Source organism: Oppia nitens, unplaced genomic scaffold (assembly GCF_028296485.1).
Source record: "Oppia nitens isolate AA-2021 unplaced genomic scaffold, nextdenovo-longstitch-racon4-pilon3 scaffold10_pilon_pilon_pilon, whole genome shotgun sequence".
In the NCBI taxonomy this organism is placed as follows: Eukaryota; Metazoa; Arthropoda; class Arachnida; order Sarcoptiformes; family Oppiidae; genus Oppia; species Oppia nitens.
Genome location: NW_026533189.1, coordinates 951,986 through 967,589, shown reverse-complemented (window position 1 = coordinate 967,589; position 15,604 = coordinate 951,986). Strand labels below are relative to the sequence as shown.

At 26.3% G+C, this 15,604-nt stretch overlaps 2 protein-coding genes across 7 annotated transcripts; one reads left to right on the top strand and one right to left on the bottom strand.

The window, feature by feature from the left end:
- Positions 1-6,435: 6,435 nt before the first annotated feature.
- On the top strand, positions 6,436-12,298 carry LOC128951889 (pumilio homolog 2-like). Of its 6 annotated transcripts, none has more exons than XM_054297609.1 (9): positions 6,436-6,581; positions 7,558-8,025; positions 8,090-8,149; positions 8,639-9,872; positions 9,960-10,605; positions 10,783-11,311; positions 11,399-11,646; positions 11,717-11,800; positions 11,874-12,298. In XM_054297609.1, the coding sequence occupies exons 2-9, from the start codon at positions 7,570-7,572 to the stop codon at positions 12,109-12,111; spliced, it is 3,495 nt and encodes a 1,164-aa protein (XP_054153584.1). In that variant the 5' UTR covers positions 6,436-6,581; positions 7,558-7,569; the 3' UTR covers positions 12,112-12,298. The 6 variants fall into 6 exon arrangements, with proteins under 6 accessions (XP_054153584.1, XP_054153506.1, XP_054153429.1 ...); XM_054297531.1 differs by having other exon boundaries at positions 8,639-10,022; positions 10,095-10,605; XM_054297454.1 differs by having other exon boundaries at positions 8,639-10,034; positions 10,095-10,605.
- Positions 12,299-13,596: 1,298 nt separating this feature from the next.
- On the bottom strand, positions 13,597-15,515 carry LOC128952970 (clathrin light chain-like). The gene is made up of 4 exons (XM_054298489.1): positions 15,046-15,515; positions 14,937-14,974; positions 14,563-14,873; positions 13,597-14,190 (listed from the first exon to the last, which is right to left on the bottom strand). Exons 1-4 carry the CDS (start codon positions 15,170-15,172, stop codon positions 14,004-14,006), a joined length of 663 nt encoding a protein of 220 aa, XP_054154464.1. The 5' UTR covers positions 15,173-15,515; the 3' UTR covers positions 13,597-14,003.
- Positions 15,516-15,604: the final 89 nt, after the last annotated feature.

Below are 15,604 nucleotides of genomic sequence, written 5' to 3'. Positions count from 1 at the left end.
AAAGCGACTGTATATATATAATCTAGGACAAAATAGTTAGCACTCGTTTTATTGATAAAAGTATATTAACATATTGACTTAGCTAAATGAAAATTTTTAAATAATTGTCTAGCTTGCTTATAAATAACGGCAACCTACTATATCTCAAATGTATCTTGGTCTATTTAGATTTAATCAATTCTATAATATTGATATACTATGACTTAAATAGAACATTATTCATATTCATAATAAATTAATATATTATTTATTTTTTTGAGATATTAATATAAATGAAGATAGGCCAATTTTTAAATATAATTTTAACTATAAAACGAGTGCCAACTATTTTGTCCTATAGATTGTATATAGAGTATACTATTTTAGTTTAAAACTTTAATAAAAACTTATTATTTTGATTTTTTGWTTGTAAAGTTAAGTTTCAATTTTTGTTATATCAGACTAATCTTTGTTGATATTCAATAAAAATAATACACAATAATAACAATATACTATATAAACAACAATAATATAAACTAAGAATGTTTGTCATTAATTTCTACATTAAGTTTTTGAGTATAATATATATAATATATATAAATGCTGTCAATAAATAATGTCTACAAAATTAATAAGTTAGTTAATTATATACTACACACAAAAAATTAAATACAAAAATTAGTTTCATTTGCATTTAAATTCTATCTACACACAAATAATAAAATATTTTCATTTTATATTTTTGTAAATATTATAGATATATTATATAAATATTATTTAAAAATTTGGTTAGCTTCTAGATCTTGTGACCAAATAATATTTTTAATGATTTATATGTAATTTATAACGCTGATTACGAATATGTTAATAAAATTTTTATACATCGAATAGTTTTTGAAATATTCGACTTTAAAGTCGAAAGACAATATATTTTAATAGTAATGAATATAATATATCGTTTCTATGTAATTTTTAACACTGATTACAATTATGTTAATAAATTTTAACTACATGAAATAGTTTTTAAAATATTGGAATAAATTAAAATAAAATTAATTCATATTTTTGTTTTTATTTTTTAATTGATAATTTATACAAAATTTTAGAAATATAACAATATTAACATATTTATAAAATTAAAATCTAATTAATTATTGAATAATTTGATAAAAAAATTGTTGTCAATTATGTATGTCTTTCGAAAAGGATCAGGAAAAGTGGGATTGTCATACAAAAAATAATTTATGAATTGTATAATCTAATTTAAATTATCTACCTTGCCCATAACCCCCCGGTATATGCCCGATTACCTATGAAAAAATGATTTATAATATAGTAGTTAAATATATGAAATGTTTTATGACTAAATATTAAAATTTATAAATAGTTATCCCTAATGAACAACGATTTTTTTATCAAATTTAATAATAATTATTTAGATTTTAATGAATGTTGTGAAATGTAAAATTTTGTATAAATTATCAATTAAAAAAATAATTTTATTTTGAATTATTCGAATATTTCAAAAACTATTTCATGTAGTTAAGATTTATTATCATATTTGTAATCAGCGTTAAAAATTACATAGAAACGATGTATTATATTCATAAATTACGTTAATTAAAATATTTCGACTTTAAAGTCGAATATTTCGAAAACTATTCAATGTATAAAAATTTTATTAACATATTCGAAATCAGCGTTAAAAATTACATATAAATCATAAAAAATATTATTTGGCCACAAGATCTAGAAGCTAACCAAATTTTTAAATAATATTATTTATATAATATTATATTTATAAATAAAACTAAAATTTGATGACGTTATTGACACTCATTGGTTGATAAAAATTATTTTGAATTACATGTCCCTAATTGAGATTATCGGCTAATTATTGATTTTTAATTAAATAATTAATACATAGATTAATAAAAGTGATTATTTTTGTTACTAATGTTTTTACTAATATACTAATTTTGTATAAAAAATAATAGTTATAATTTAATTATCATAAATATTGTTTAATTTAATTTCAAACTTAATGTTAAATAAGGGATGAAATGATGATATTTTATGTTATATTTGTTGTCAATTAACTGTTGATTTTGTGATCAAATTATAACAATTTTGATTCACTTGTCTTATAAAGTATATCCTTAGGTTTGTAATGATATATAAATGTTAACAATTGTTTAATTATATTGTGATTAAAACTAATTTAAAGTATGCCGTCCCTTATTAAGGCTATCCCCAATTAGGATTATTTACACTATTTGTAAACTAAATCTGTATGATAAATAAACTGTTCAAATGGCAATTATATAAAAAATATATCTATATTTAAGCCATCACTATCATAATACAGTATTATATGTACAATAGTTATACTATTACATGACATTTATGTTTTACTTGACTATAATTATAATGTTAATCGTATAAAACCAAAAATTAATTTAAATGTTATTCATGAAAAATTATTTAATAATATTCATTTGATTTTTGTTTTGTTTCTAAAATAATTTAACCGTTACTAAATAATTTTGTCTTATTTATGTCCATATTTAAAGTAATATATTATAACTTCTTTTTATCCAGGTCAAAACTATGATAAAAATAAGTTTTCAATACATTTATATCAATAAATATATAATAAAGTATAATATTTTTGTAACGTTATAACTTAATTAATTATGTAGTAAWTAATAAAACAAAAATTCAAAATTTGACAAAATTTTTGCTACATTTAGTTCAAATGGTTAAATGCAATTTGAATAGTATATTGAAATATATTAAATCACATGTTTTAAACTTTATAACAGATAATAGAAAAAATAATTTTTTAACATTAATAGGAATATTAATGTAACAATAGTTTATTGTTTTGTTTAATTTATTCAATCCATTAGATATATAATTGCATCAATTCATGCCATTTCGGTGTTAATAACATTTTGGGTGTTATTCCACTTCAATAAATTCTAACCATTCATTCAAAAACATTATTATTTTTTATGAGAAGCCGTAAAATTGAATGAATTCAATAGTAGAGTATAACGAATAGTACTATAGTTTTAACTCATGAAATCTGAAAGAAGTAAAGTATGTTTAAAGTAATAAAATTACAAAAATTAAATTAAATTTATTAAAAGTTTTTTTATATTTACAATATATTGTATATATAACATATAAAATGTTTACTGTTTTACCACTAGTTTTATTGTTCGACCGTACATTATATTGTAACAGATTATACATAAAATATAAAAAAATAATTATTTTAACCAAAGTTATTATGTAAAATAAAAGATAATAGTACTATTGAAATACCAAAACAATTGACATTTAAACATTTGTTTTAATTTTGTCTTATTTTTTATTATATTTTATAGATAATATATATTATATTGAATATACGCTGATGTTTACGACAAAATGTATTATTATATAAAATAATTTATATATTATATTAACATTAAAAAAAACAAATCTAGGAAACACATTATTACTACATATTTATTTGGCCTAAATATTCTTTAATGTAATAATATTAATATTTTTAAAATTATAAACAATTACTCGGTATGAATAATAATTTTATTTTGTAATTTTAATTATTTTAATATTAATCTGTTATAAAGATAGTCTGCAAGCATTTTAAGTTAACTCAAGCATTCAAAATCTTTAGCAATAATAAAATTTTCAAACATTTGATGAAAATTATTTTTATAATTCCGTAATACATTTAAATGCATGAATTAAGTTAATTGTTTGGAGGCTATATAAATATAATTTATACTTAGACATCGTAAATATAGATGAAATGATCAATATTATAGTTAATAAAAAATTAAATAGCAATTTAAATAACTATTAATTAATTTTAAAATTTCATTTGTTTAATACATTTACAAAACATATTTTGAGATTACTATTTCTATAAAACTAATAATTGTATTCAAAATGCTTTTAAAAATAAAATTAACTATATATAAATTATAAATCATAATTTATTTTTAAAAACTATTAATAGTTTATCTACTATAATAAACAATTCATTTAAATTGTTATAAATAATTATAGTAATACTTCTATGAAAAAATAGTATTAAAATAGTTACTAACGATTCAAATATCAATTTATAACTAATATAGACATTTCCTAATATTGTATAATCAGTATCATTATATTAATGACACTCAAACAAATAATTAAATACCTATACTTGCAGAGTCTAAATGTAAATTATATACAGAATTTTATAAATTTGCGTAAAAATTGATAATACTTTATATTAAAATCATAAAAATTTTATCAAATATTTTTATATATTAAAATTAAATAAAATTGATAATATAAATATTTAATGAAATTATTATATCTCAACATATAATATTTATTTTTATCTTTACTATAAATAAAAATATAATAGATATAAAAATAAAATAAAACTATTTTAGTAAATGTAATGAAATATATCAATTATTTTGTCAAAATATCTAACTCTTGTTAATATTGATTATATATATAATAAATTCTATATAATATCTTCTATTATATCTAAATATCTATTTATATTTATATATTATAATAATTAAGGAATGAATACAAATAGTGATCAATCAATTGTCGAAAAATAGCAATTCATTAATGAATTGTCTTTAATAGTATCATCAAAACAACAAAAAATGATATAAAAAACATTATAATCAATGCTAAGAAAGTTTTATACTTAGAAAATAAATGCATTGACGATAACATCTATGCCAGCAATGAATGTCTTGCAAGAGATTACGGGCACTAATATTAAGACCAAAAAAATGTTTAGGAAATACTTTTCTCGTAAATTTGCATTTTTTGTATATAAAATATTTTTATATTAAGAATTGACACTCATTTTAATGATAAACTTAACAATTTTGTTGACTACAAAACAAATTCAGCACATTTTTTCTTAAATGCAATTTAAATGTTTGCAATCAAATATTACTAAATCTTTATTATTAAATCATTATATTGTAATTATTTTGGAAATTACTAAATAATATTTTTAAAAACATTATAAGACTTAAAATTTATTTATTGCATAAATGAAAAAATTTTACTCATTTATATAATTGTAAAGAAATAATAATTCAAATTAATATTATATATTTATTTGCAATTTTAATAGTATAGTTAAAATAAAATATGGGATTATTAATTTAGTACAATGTATATTTGATAATTATAATATATATTTGAATTATTTAATAATTAGTAAATACATTATATAATTAAAATATTACAAACAAATTATTCATAAAAATAGTTATAATGTTAGACAAGATTTAGCTCTTAGTTAAATCAAAAATTAAAATAATTTTTAATAAAATCAAAAAAAAAACAAAAAATCATAAATAATTAAAATATCATATTTAATAAAGTAATGTTCTGAACATTATTATTATACAATTACTACTGTATCAAACATGTGCTAAATTATATATACAGTATATAAATAACAGTAATGTAATCAAATTATTGAAGACATGCTTAAAACAAATCAATAATTGTTAATATAATACTATATAATGTATACATAGTTGCCATACATTTGGTTTAGCAATAAAAATACTCTTTTTTCGTACTAACAGTTTATTGCATTTATTGTTTATTTAATTATAAATAATATAATTAACATCATATTGAAAGTGTAGTTTCAATATTAACAAATCACTAGAATTTATGTCAATTCTAATAACAATATTTTTATTTGTCAAAAAACAATTCATTTGAATATATTTTATAAATGTTTTATATTATTTAAATGATTACAAATGTATAGAAATATGTAATTTACAACATTTGGTAATCAATTGAATGTATGATTTAATGCTAAATATTTATTCAATATCATTGAACACTGAATTTATTTCAATTCTATACAATATTTATAGTACTGTACACTAAAAGTATTGTATAGTATTATATGCTAACTATTCATACGGTATAATAGATTATTACATTATAGCAGATATTCATTGATTGTATTATTAGATACCAGTCATCCATCTATTGTCACTTTTATCAGTTAACATATTAGTACTTTAACTTTATAGTACTAATACCGGTATTAATATAAAGTTATAATACAATATATATTGATATATACTGTATTACAACCGGTAATTACAAATTAAATAAAAATATATTTAAATATAAGTTGATAAACGTTTTTTAAAACAATTAAATTTTTATTTATGAATAACTAAAAAATGAGCTGCAAATACACCAATTTGTCAAATATATATATACAGTATATATATATGACTGTATTTTTTTGTAAATTAATTCAATATTAAATGATTAATCATTTTTAATATTATTTATTTAATTTATATTAAATTATAATAATTTTGTCGAAACTTTGAATTAATATTTTAGTAAAAATGAATAAATAGTCACATAATATGTGAATAGTATTAATCAAACGGTATATTCAAATGATAGTGTATTTGAGTGATTGTCGGCTCACTTGACGTTTGTTTTGGTCCCGCGTTTGACCACTGATTGCATGTGATATAACACATGACACAACCAAATGGAGTCATCATATGGTAAGTGTTTGGACAGTCGGTCTCAATGTGTTTGGTTATGGCTTATGTATGTGACTATCGGTCACATCGGAGGACAACCGGTGTCGTAGTCTAAACATAAAATTTAGAAACTGTTATGTGTTTTGAAAATTTGTTGATTACATTGATAGTGATTGTATTATTTAGTTTCTATAAACTATTGGCGCAAACTGTACTTGTGTTGAGTGGTGGGCGGTCTATACTATTAGACGGCATTGAATGCAATGCATGTGCGGCTTAACGGCCATTGTATGTGTTGTATGTGTTGTATGTGTTGTATGTGTTGTATGTGTTGTGCTCTCTATATATAGCATTGAAAATATTGAATATTCTTTTGTCTCATTGAAAAGTAATGTAATATTGAAAAGCATTGCAAGTATTGGTGAAAGCATTGCAATGTACTCTATGTTTGAGTCTATGGTATGAATCGCTATATTTTGTGAGCCATTCCTCTATAGACTCACAACAACTCACTCTCACTATTACTCTCTGTGTATAGTATTGTATATTATTTGTGTATTAAATTGTATTTAAAATCATATAAATAGTCATTAATTGAATTTAATAGTTATTGTAATATATATATAATGTTAATATAGTGACCAAATTGTATGATAATAACAATTAAAGAGTTAGTCTAATAGTGTTTGCCATTTGATTATTGTATTGATTTGGTGTTTGTATTCAATGTTTGCTATTTTACATCGCTTTTAATGTTTAATAAATGAGTCGTCAAATGATTTACTGATATATTGTTTATTGTTATTAAAGTCGATGTCATTGTAAACAAAATGATGACCAAAATGGTGACTATCTATTGATTGTATGAGACATGCCATCAAACTATTGATAACATTATTGTCATAAACTTTGATTGCTGTCCACTCTCTTGTGTTATTCATTGACAATATCTATGAAGATGTCATGTCTAATGTCTTGTAATTATTTGTCGTTTCAGTGATTGTTAGCTATGAATGAAGTTGTTTGGCATCAGGAAAGACATCCATCGCTTGCACCTAACCAGAGCCACACCAGTCATCACCCGCCATCCCATCCCAATCATCATAATTCGCATCATTCTAACCATAATCCTATCCATCCCTCACTCCAATCCCTATCAACAGTCAATCACAGCCACGGTTATCACCAACACAGCCATAACAGCCCGCAGATAGGGTTAAGTCATCCGTCACAGCAATCACTAAACGGCACCGTTATGTTGGCGAATCAAACGCCCCAATCAGTGGTTATCGCGGCCAATGATATGCAAAACTCAGTACACAATCAAAAACACAATCAAAACTCAATCCGATCTCAAGATGACGCTATGGTCAGGTACTTCTTTCAAAGACCACAAACTGATCCAGACTTTCAAAACTATAACAAACATCAGCGTTGGGCGTTAGGAGACGACTCGGTTCTCGAGGTATGTTCTTAGTGTCATTTGATATCATTATTTGTATTAAATATTGATTTTTCTATTATTAAAGGTCAGACAAGGAGATGGGGAACTGGTCTCTGAATTTCAAGCTCTTGATCTCGAGACTGATGTATGTATTGTTAAAACCGTATTTTAATATTTATTATTTATTTTATTAACTAATTAGTAAAAATACTATTTTGTTTATATTAAATTTTTTATTTACGGTAATAGTATTAAATGTCTTTACCGGTAAATTAGTTTAGACTATAAATAAGCTTTTAATGAAATATTGATAAAACTAAAAGCAAAGTTATATCCTATCGTATATTTTGAGTGTCACATAAATTCATTGAATCGTTTATTTGATATTTATTGCTTGCTATCCTTTAAATAAAATAGTATTTAGTTGAAGGTAAACATCCACTAATACTATGTATTTATAATATATAAAAAGTTAATTATATTTTGATTAGTATTTTATTTATTAATATGTAAAGAAATCATAATTAAAGTTAATTATTTAAAAAATTATTTAGAGGTCATTAGCATTAAGTGTGAAATGGATGTAATTATTTAAATAATAACTAAATTAAAATACTTAACAATATAATTATAGGGTTACGCCTCAACTAAAAAGATATGGGGAATGGAAGAGCAAATGAAACACCCGGACGACCCAAAGGGTCTGTTTTTAGGTGAACCTCAGTGGGGACGAGACTCGACGTGGAGTACCGGCGGTCCCAATGAGAATGTATCGGATCACGCAGTTTCTCAACCAATTATGGTTAACTCACGTCGCAGTGGGTCCTATCCCGGCAGTGACGGTACATCGATGCTGAGTCCTCGATCAAATGATACCGGAGGTCTAGGAGTTAAAATGGTTGAATACGTATTGGGTAGTTCACCGACGGCTAAGGACTTAGACGGTCGCATGCATTCAAGGCTTATGAGTGACAAACAAAAGAAACAACAAATGAAAAATGCTTACGAAGAGTCAAAAATGCATCACAAGGACAATACCGGCGCTATGAATGTCATGCAAAGCAATGGCATTGTTATGCAAAACGGATTGGACGACGAAAGCAAAATGTTTAGCCGTACACCTGGTTGTCATCAATTAGAAGACGACAACGATTTGTCCAAAAATCATATGTTAGTCAATGACATGTCGAAAATGAAACCAAATGACGGTTTAATGCACGCGGGAATGCCATCTCATATAATGAGTAACAATGGACCGCATTTTACCGATTTTGACCACGGAGGAATAGATCAACTACAATTTGAATATCCTTCACAAATTATCGATTCGCCGGGAATTCTTGATTACAACCCTATGTATCGTCCAAATCAACCAACCGGTCAAATGCCGACCGCCTTAATAGCTCCACATCAACAACAGTTTAATTTAGCTCAACAACAAAGTCAAAGTATGCCTTCGCATACAAATCCTGGAATGTCGGGACCCAATGGGAACGGCAATAATCCTTATCCGCCACAAAATCCATACTATGGTACCGACCCTTTTTCGGCATCAATGGGACATATTATTCCTGCTGGTCCTCCTCCAGCGATGTTAGCCCAATATTATGGTATGCCGTGGGGTATGTATCCGGGAATGATACAGTCGGGTCAGGTTCAAAGCGGACAGGCATCTCATCTGCAACAACAACAGCAGCAGCAACAACAACAACAAATAATAGCTCGAAGCAATGGTGCCCGACCTTTAACACCACAAGGAGCTGGTGATGGTGCCAATCAAGTCATACAAGCGGGTCAATATCAAATGGTTCCTCACGGGTATTATGACCAAAATGGGTCGTTAATGATGGGAAATTCAGGCGCACGAGGTATGAATCCGGCAGCTATGAGAATAATGCCTCCAATGATTGTGAATCAATCGGGAAATAATAATATAAGAATGATGCCAAATGCAGGACAGACACCACAACAACATTCAGGTCCACCAAACGCTATGTTTTCTTCTAATGGAACTAATGGTGCGAACAACGGTCTGTACTCATCAACAACAAACTCTCAAATGCCATATCCCGCTTCTGTATCTAATTCAGGCGTTCCCAACTATTCCAACAATACTAATGGCAATCAAATGGGCTTTAATCCTAATATGAGTCGCAATCAAGTTCAGGGATATGGTAATAATGGTATGGGTCCAATCGGAGCATCGATAGCTTCGGGAATGGGCTTAGGAAGTAGTTCACCAAGAAGAGAGTCATTTGATGGTAGACGTGATGGTTTGGGTGCAATGTTCCCCAATAGTCTTGACAGCCAAATTTCACGCCATTTAGGATCAACCCATAAAAATGGTCAGTTCTATGGTCTCGGACCCGGCATTGGATCACCCGGTCCATTGGGAATGTTACCATCTGCTCAAAGTCTTACTCCTCCGCCATCATTGGACGGCTCAAACAGTAGCTTAAATTTGAATGCATTGGGTAGTCGTGGTGGGATTATGTCGGCAGCACCCGGTGCTGAAAACAAGTATTTGGTTCGTAACGGAGCCATAGCTCCAAATATGTTTCCTTCAAACAACTCATTCAATAACCGAATGTTAGCCCGAAAGTGAGTTTTGTTTTTTTATTATAATTACCGGTAGTTTTATATTATAATTGATATTAAAATATATTCAGAGAAATGTCAATTTAATTTTTCTGCTATTTATTTAAATGACTGATTTTTTGTTGATTATCTTAACATTTATGTTATGTATGAATAATAAATGGTTTATTTTACTGACAGCTCGTCATTAGAGAAGTCCAGCGGAAGGAGTCGTCTATTAGAGGATTTCCGGAATAATCGTTTCCCTAACTTACAGTTGCGTGACTTAGCCGATCATATCGTTGAGTTTTCTCAAGACCAACACGGGTCACGATTCATACAGCAAAAGCTCGAGAGGGCCACACCTACTGAAAAACAAATGGTTTTTAATGAGATTCTTGGATCCGCTTATAATCTAATGACTGATGTATTTGGCAATTATGTCATTCAAAAATTCTTTGAGTTTGGAACACCTGATCAAAAACAACAATTAGCTCAAAAAGTTAGGGGACATGTGCTTCAATTGGCACTTCAAATGTATGGCTGTCGGGTAATCCAAAAGGCATTGGAGTCTATACCTCAAGATCAACAAAAAGATGTAGTAAAAGAATTAGATGGACACATCCTTAAGTGTGTTAAAGACCAAAATGGCAATCATGTCGTTCAGAAATGTATAGAATGTGTTGAACCAGTTGCTCTTCAATTTATTATTAATGCCTTTCAAGGACAGGTATGTCAATTATACAGTATATATATATTGGATTAAGTGTTAATTAGTATAGTATTTTAATTTTGACTATTAATTGTAAATGAATAGGTGTTTGCACTGTCAACTCATCCGTATGGATGTCGTGTAATTCAGCGTATTTTAGAGCACTGTAACGGTGAACAAACATCTTCAATATTAGAGGAATTGCATCAAAACACTGAACAGTTAGTTCAGGACCAATACGGCAATTATGTCGTACAACACGTGTTAGAACACGGAAGACCTGAAGACAAGAACAAAATCATTCATATGGTTAGAGGAAAAGTCTTAAATCTGTCTCAACATAAGTTTGCGAGGTTTGCCACTGTTTTATACATTTGTTTTTAATTGTTTATCAATTTAATTGATTTGATTATTTCTGGACAGCAATGTTGTTGAACGCTGTGTTACCCACGCGAGTCGTGCCGAACGTGCGTTACTTATTGAAGAAGTTTGTACTTATAATGACAGGTATATTAGTATTATTGATATTAAAATTGTTTGATTAATTGTTTGATATATATATATATATATATATATTCAGTGCCTTATATACAATGATGAAAGACCAATACGCCAATTATGTGGTCCAGAAGATGATAGAAGTGGCAGAAACGCCTCAACGCAAACTATTGTTGCAGAGGATCCGTCCACATATGCCGGCGCTCCGCAAATACACGTATGGAAAGCATATATTAGCCAAATTGGAGAAGTTTATGGTTAAAAGTAATAACGATGTTTCACACGATAATAACATTAACAACCAAAACAATTGGGGATGACTTGAATTTATTGATTATTGATTTGCATGTTATGTCATGTCATTTATATATATATATTAGACGGGCTTTTATTTGATGATTTGTTTCGATTGAGTTATATTTAGTTATATATATCCAGCAATTGTAAAATTGCTTTATAAATATATACATATAATACTTGTTTATAATACATTATTACCCTAAATGGTTACTAATAGAAATCAACAAAATTATCACACATACATATTTTATATATATATATATATATTATAAATAATGAACATACAGTATATACAATATATAATTGCCGTTTTTATTGATATGTTAAATAAGTTGCACTTTCATAGATAGTGCTCTTCTATTTGCGATAATGTTTTCAAAGATTGAGTATTTATTTATTTTACTTATCTAAATATATATATATATATATTCTATTAATTGACATTTTTTTTGCTTTCAATTATTCATATATTAATTTAAATAATTAGTTTAATTTTTTTTTGAATCAAATTTAGTGACATTTTATTGCCTATTAATTATAACCAAATGACACCAATCATTGACTAATTGTGAAAACAATTGTAATGAATTTTTTATTAACTTTTTTTGTTTATTGCATTTTACAATTTCTATTTAAGTAACGAGCTTTATAATTGACTTCTTATAAATATATTATACATCATTGAATTTAATGTAAACTAAAGTATATTAAGTTAATTGCTTTATATTAAATTTAAACACATTTCACGTTGATTTCCATTAATAACTGCCCATTTGGGGTAAAGTTTTTAGGGGTAATAGCGTACATAATTATAAATATATATACCGTAAATATTATATACAGTATAAATAACTTATAAATAATACATATTGTAGTTAAATGTAAATCTTTTTAAAAAATCTATTTCAAATACAATGTATATTCTCTTTAAATTTTATTGCATTACTCGCTTATCAGAGACTACTTTGAAAGACAAATGTATTACATTTAAAATTGTATTTTTCATTAGAGCTGAAAATTAACGTATAATTTATTTTTTCAAACTTAATCTTACTGTAATTTACGCGTAATTTTGGTAAATATATAAATATATACATACATAAATATATACAGTATATATATTCCAGTTTATAATAATTATTGTTAATGTAAACAAATGTGAATTCAATGTATATCAATCTATATATATATATATATAATTGTATTATGAATTCAAATGAAATTATATATTTGTGAAATAACATGAAATTTATTGTTAACACTATAATGTTATATATATATATATTTGCAAATGTATAATACAGTATATGTAGATTACAATCACTTTTAATGCAGACAATACAATATCCTAAAAACAAAAATATCAAAACCCAATTTATTATTAATTATTATTTTATATTATTATTATATTACATTTTTGTTTACTATTTTATCAAAAAACAAATTTTATTTTGAAAACTCCCACTATATTATTATATATATATATATTTAGATAGAATCTAAATAATTGGAAATGTTTATAATTGTATTTTTTCAGATAATAAATTACGCGTAACTTTCAAAACAGGGCGTAATTTACAATTTTGTTAAGATTTGATTAATTTTTGTTGTAAATTACAATTTGGTAAATATTAATAATGAATTGAACTGAACTCAGCTCTAAAAATTGAAATGTTTTAAACATTAAATGAATTATATTTTGCATTGCGAGCCAATACAAACATGAGAGTCAATGTCTAAAATTTTAATTTAATAATTAAATTATATTATAAAAACAAATTAATTTGATTATACATATTAACTAATTGTAAATTAAATGTAGTTTATTATCTGTAATTGGAATTCTTGTAATACTTATATTTATATTTTAAAATTAATAATAATTAAAAAGTGATTTAAGTTGTGAACGGATTTAGGAATTGCTGTTATGACTGGTCGGTGGGTTTTGTTTCAGTTGTAAAAGTATTGATCGCATTCTTGTCGTGTCTTTTGTATTTCTGGTCGACTTAGGATTAAAGTCACACATTTTGGCGATTTTCTCCCACTCCTGACCCTCTACTTCAGTATCTCTTTCRGCCACCCATTCCTTCTCAGCGTTTCTTTTTGTCAAAACAAAYAAATAAATAATATTAATATTAATAAATCAATYATTAAATTGGAAATAAAAAACTATATTAAAACCAAAAATGACTAATTAAAGGACAGTAAATATGTGGTCATTACTACGGGTAAGTGTAATAGGGGTAACACAATACAGAGTACATAGTTGAGAGTATGGCTTACTTGCAGGCCTCCCTGTGCCGCACAAATAGTGAGAGTATCATTGATTAGCAGTTATTAATTGTAATGATTATTAAAGTGTTATTTTGTGTTTTTAGGAAAAGTAATAATAATAATATTAAGTAAAAATCCTAACCGTTTGAGTTAATTACTTGTTTGTTAAAGATTTAATAAAAACAATCATTTTATACCTATTATTAATCTTAGACTTTTCCAGCTGTTCGGCATATCTGGCATACCATTCCTCGAGTTCATGTTTTGCCGTTTGTTTTAATTCCTCTTTTTTCTTGGCCTCCTCTCTATCCTTCTCTTCTAATAACTTTTGTTGATCTTCTCTCCACTTTCGGATCTTTTCGGGTTCTTCTCTAATCTCAACCTCTTTTATAGTCGTGTTGTCCGACGATTGCGACGAATTGATTGCATTATTTGTTAATACATTGAAGTCGTCGTGAGTCGATTCGTCGCCATTAGTGAGACCATTGGGACCGTTCATAAACTGATCCTTCAAATTAAGACATCAAGACATTAGAATCACATTAAATCAAATAAAACTATCAATTAATACCTCATCTGCGTCTCCGTTAGCAAAACTGCCGTTGATTTCTGTCAATCAAACAATACAATCAATTAATTAGATTTGAGATATTAATGAAATCAATGATATTATTAAATACTTTGTGACAAATCTTTAGTATTTGTGGGAAACTCGAAGTCATCTTCGAGTTCGGCCAAAACATTCTGTTCTCGGGCCAGAAAGTCGGCCGCCGGGTCTTCTGATACCAATGTATTCACATCTGCCATTTGTATCACAATTACAGTCAACGAGATTTCAGAATATAAATGACACACAGAGTGGGATCAATTGAGGTGATCACTGGTGATGACAACACAACTGAGTGACAAATCAACTGTCAAAGTGGTGTCACTTATGCCGACAATGATCTTCTTGGTTGTTCTTGTTGTGATTAAGACGAACCAATTGGTGATGTGTTGGTAATGTATAGTGACTGTTGTGGTTGTTGTGGTGACAATCGGTGTGTCAGTCAGTCAGTGAGTCCAGTGATGGCAATGTCTTCATATAAATGGAGGCGTATTTCACAGGAAATTGTTGTACGAATACTCAATCACGTGATCATTGACTCAAACGCTTACAAACACTACGACTGTTGACAACATATGTGACGTCACTTCCAATACATTCAATTSAATGGATTTATTTGCTATGAGTTTGCA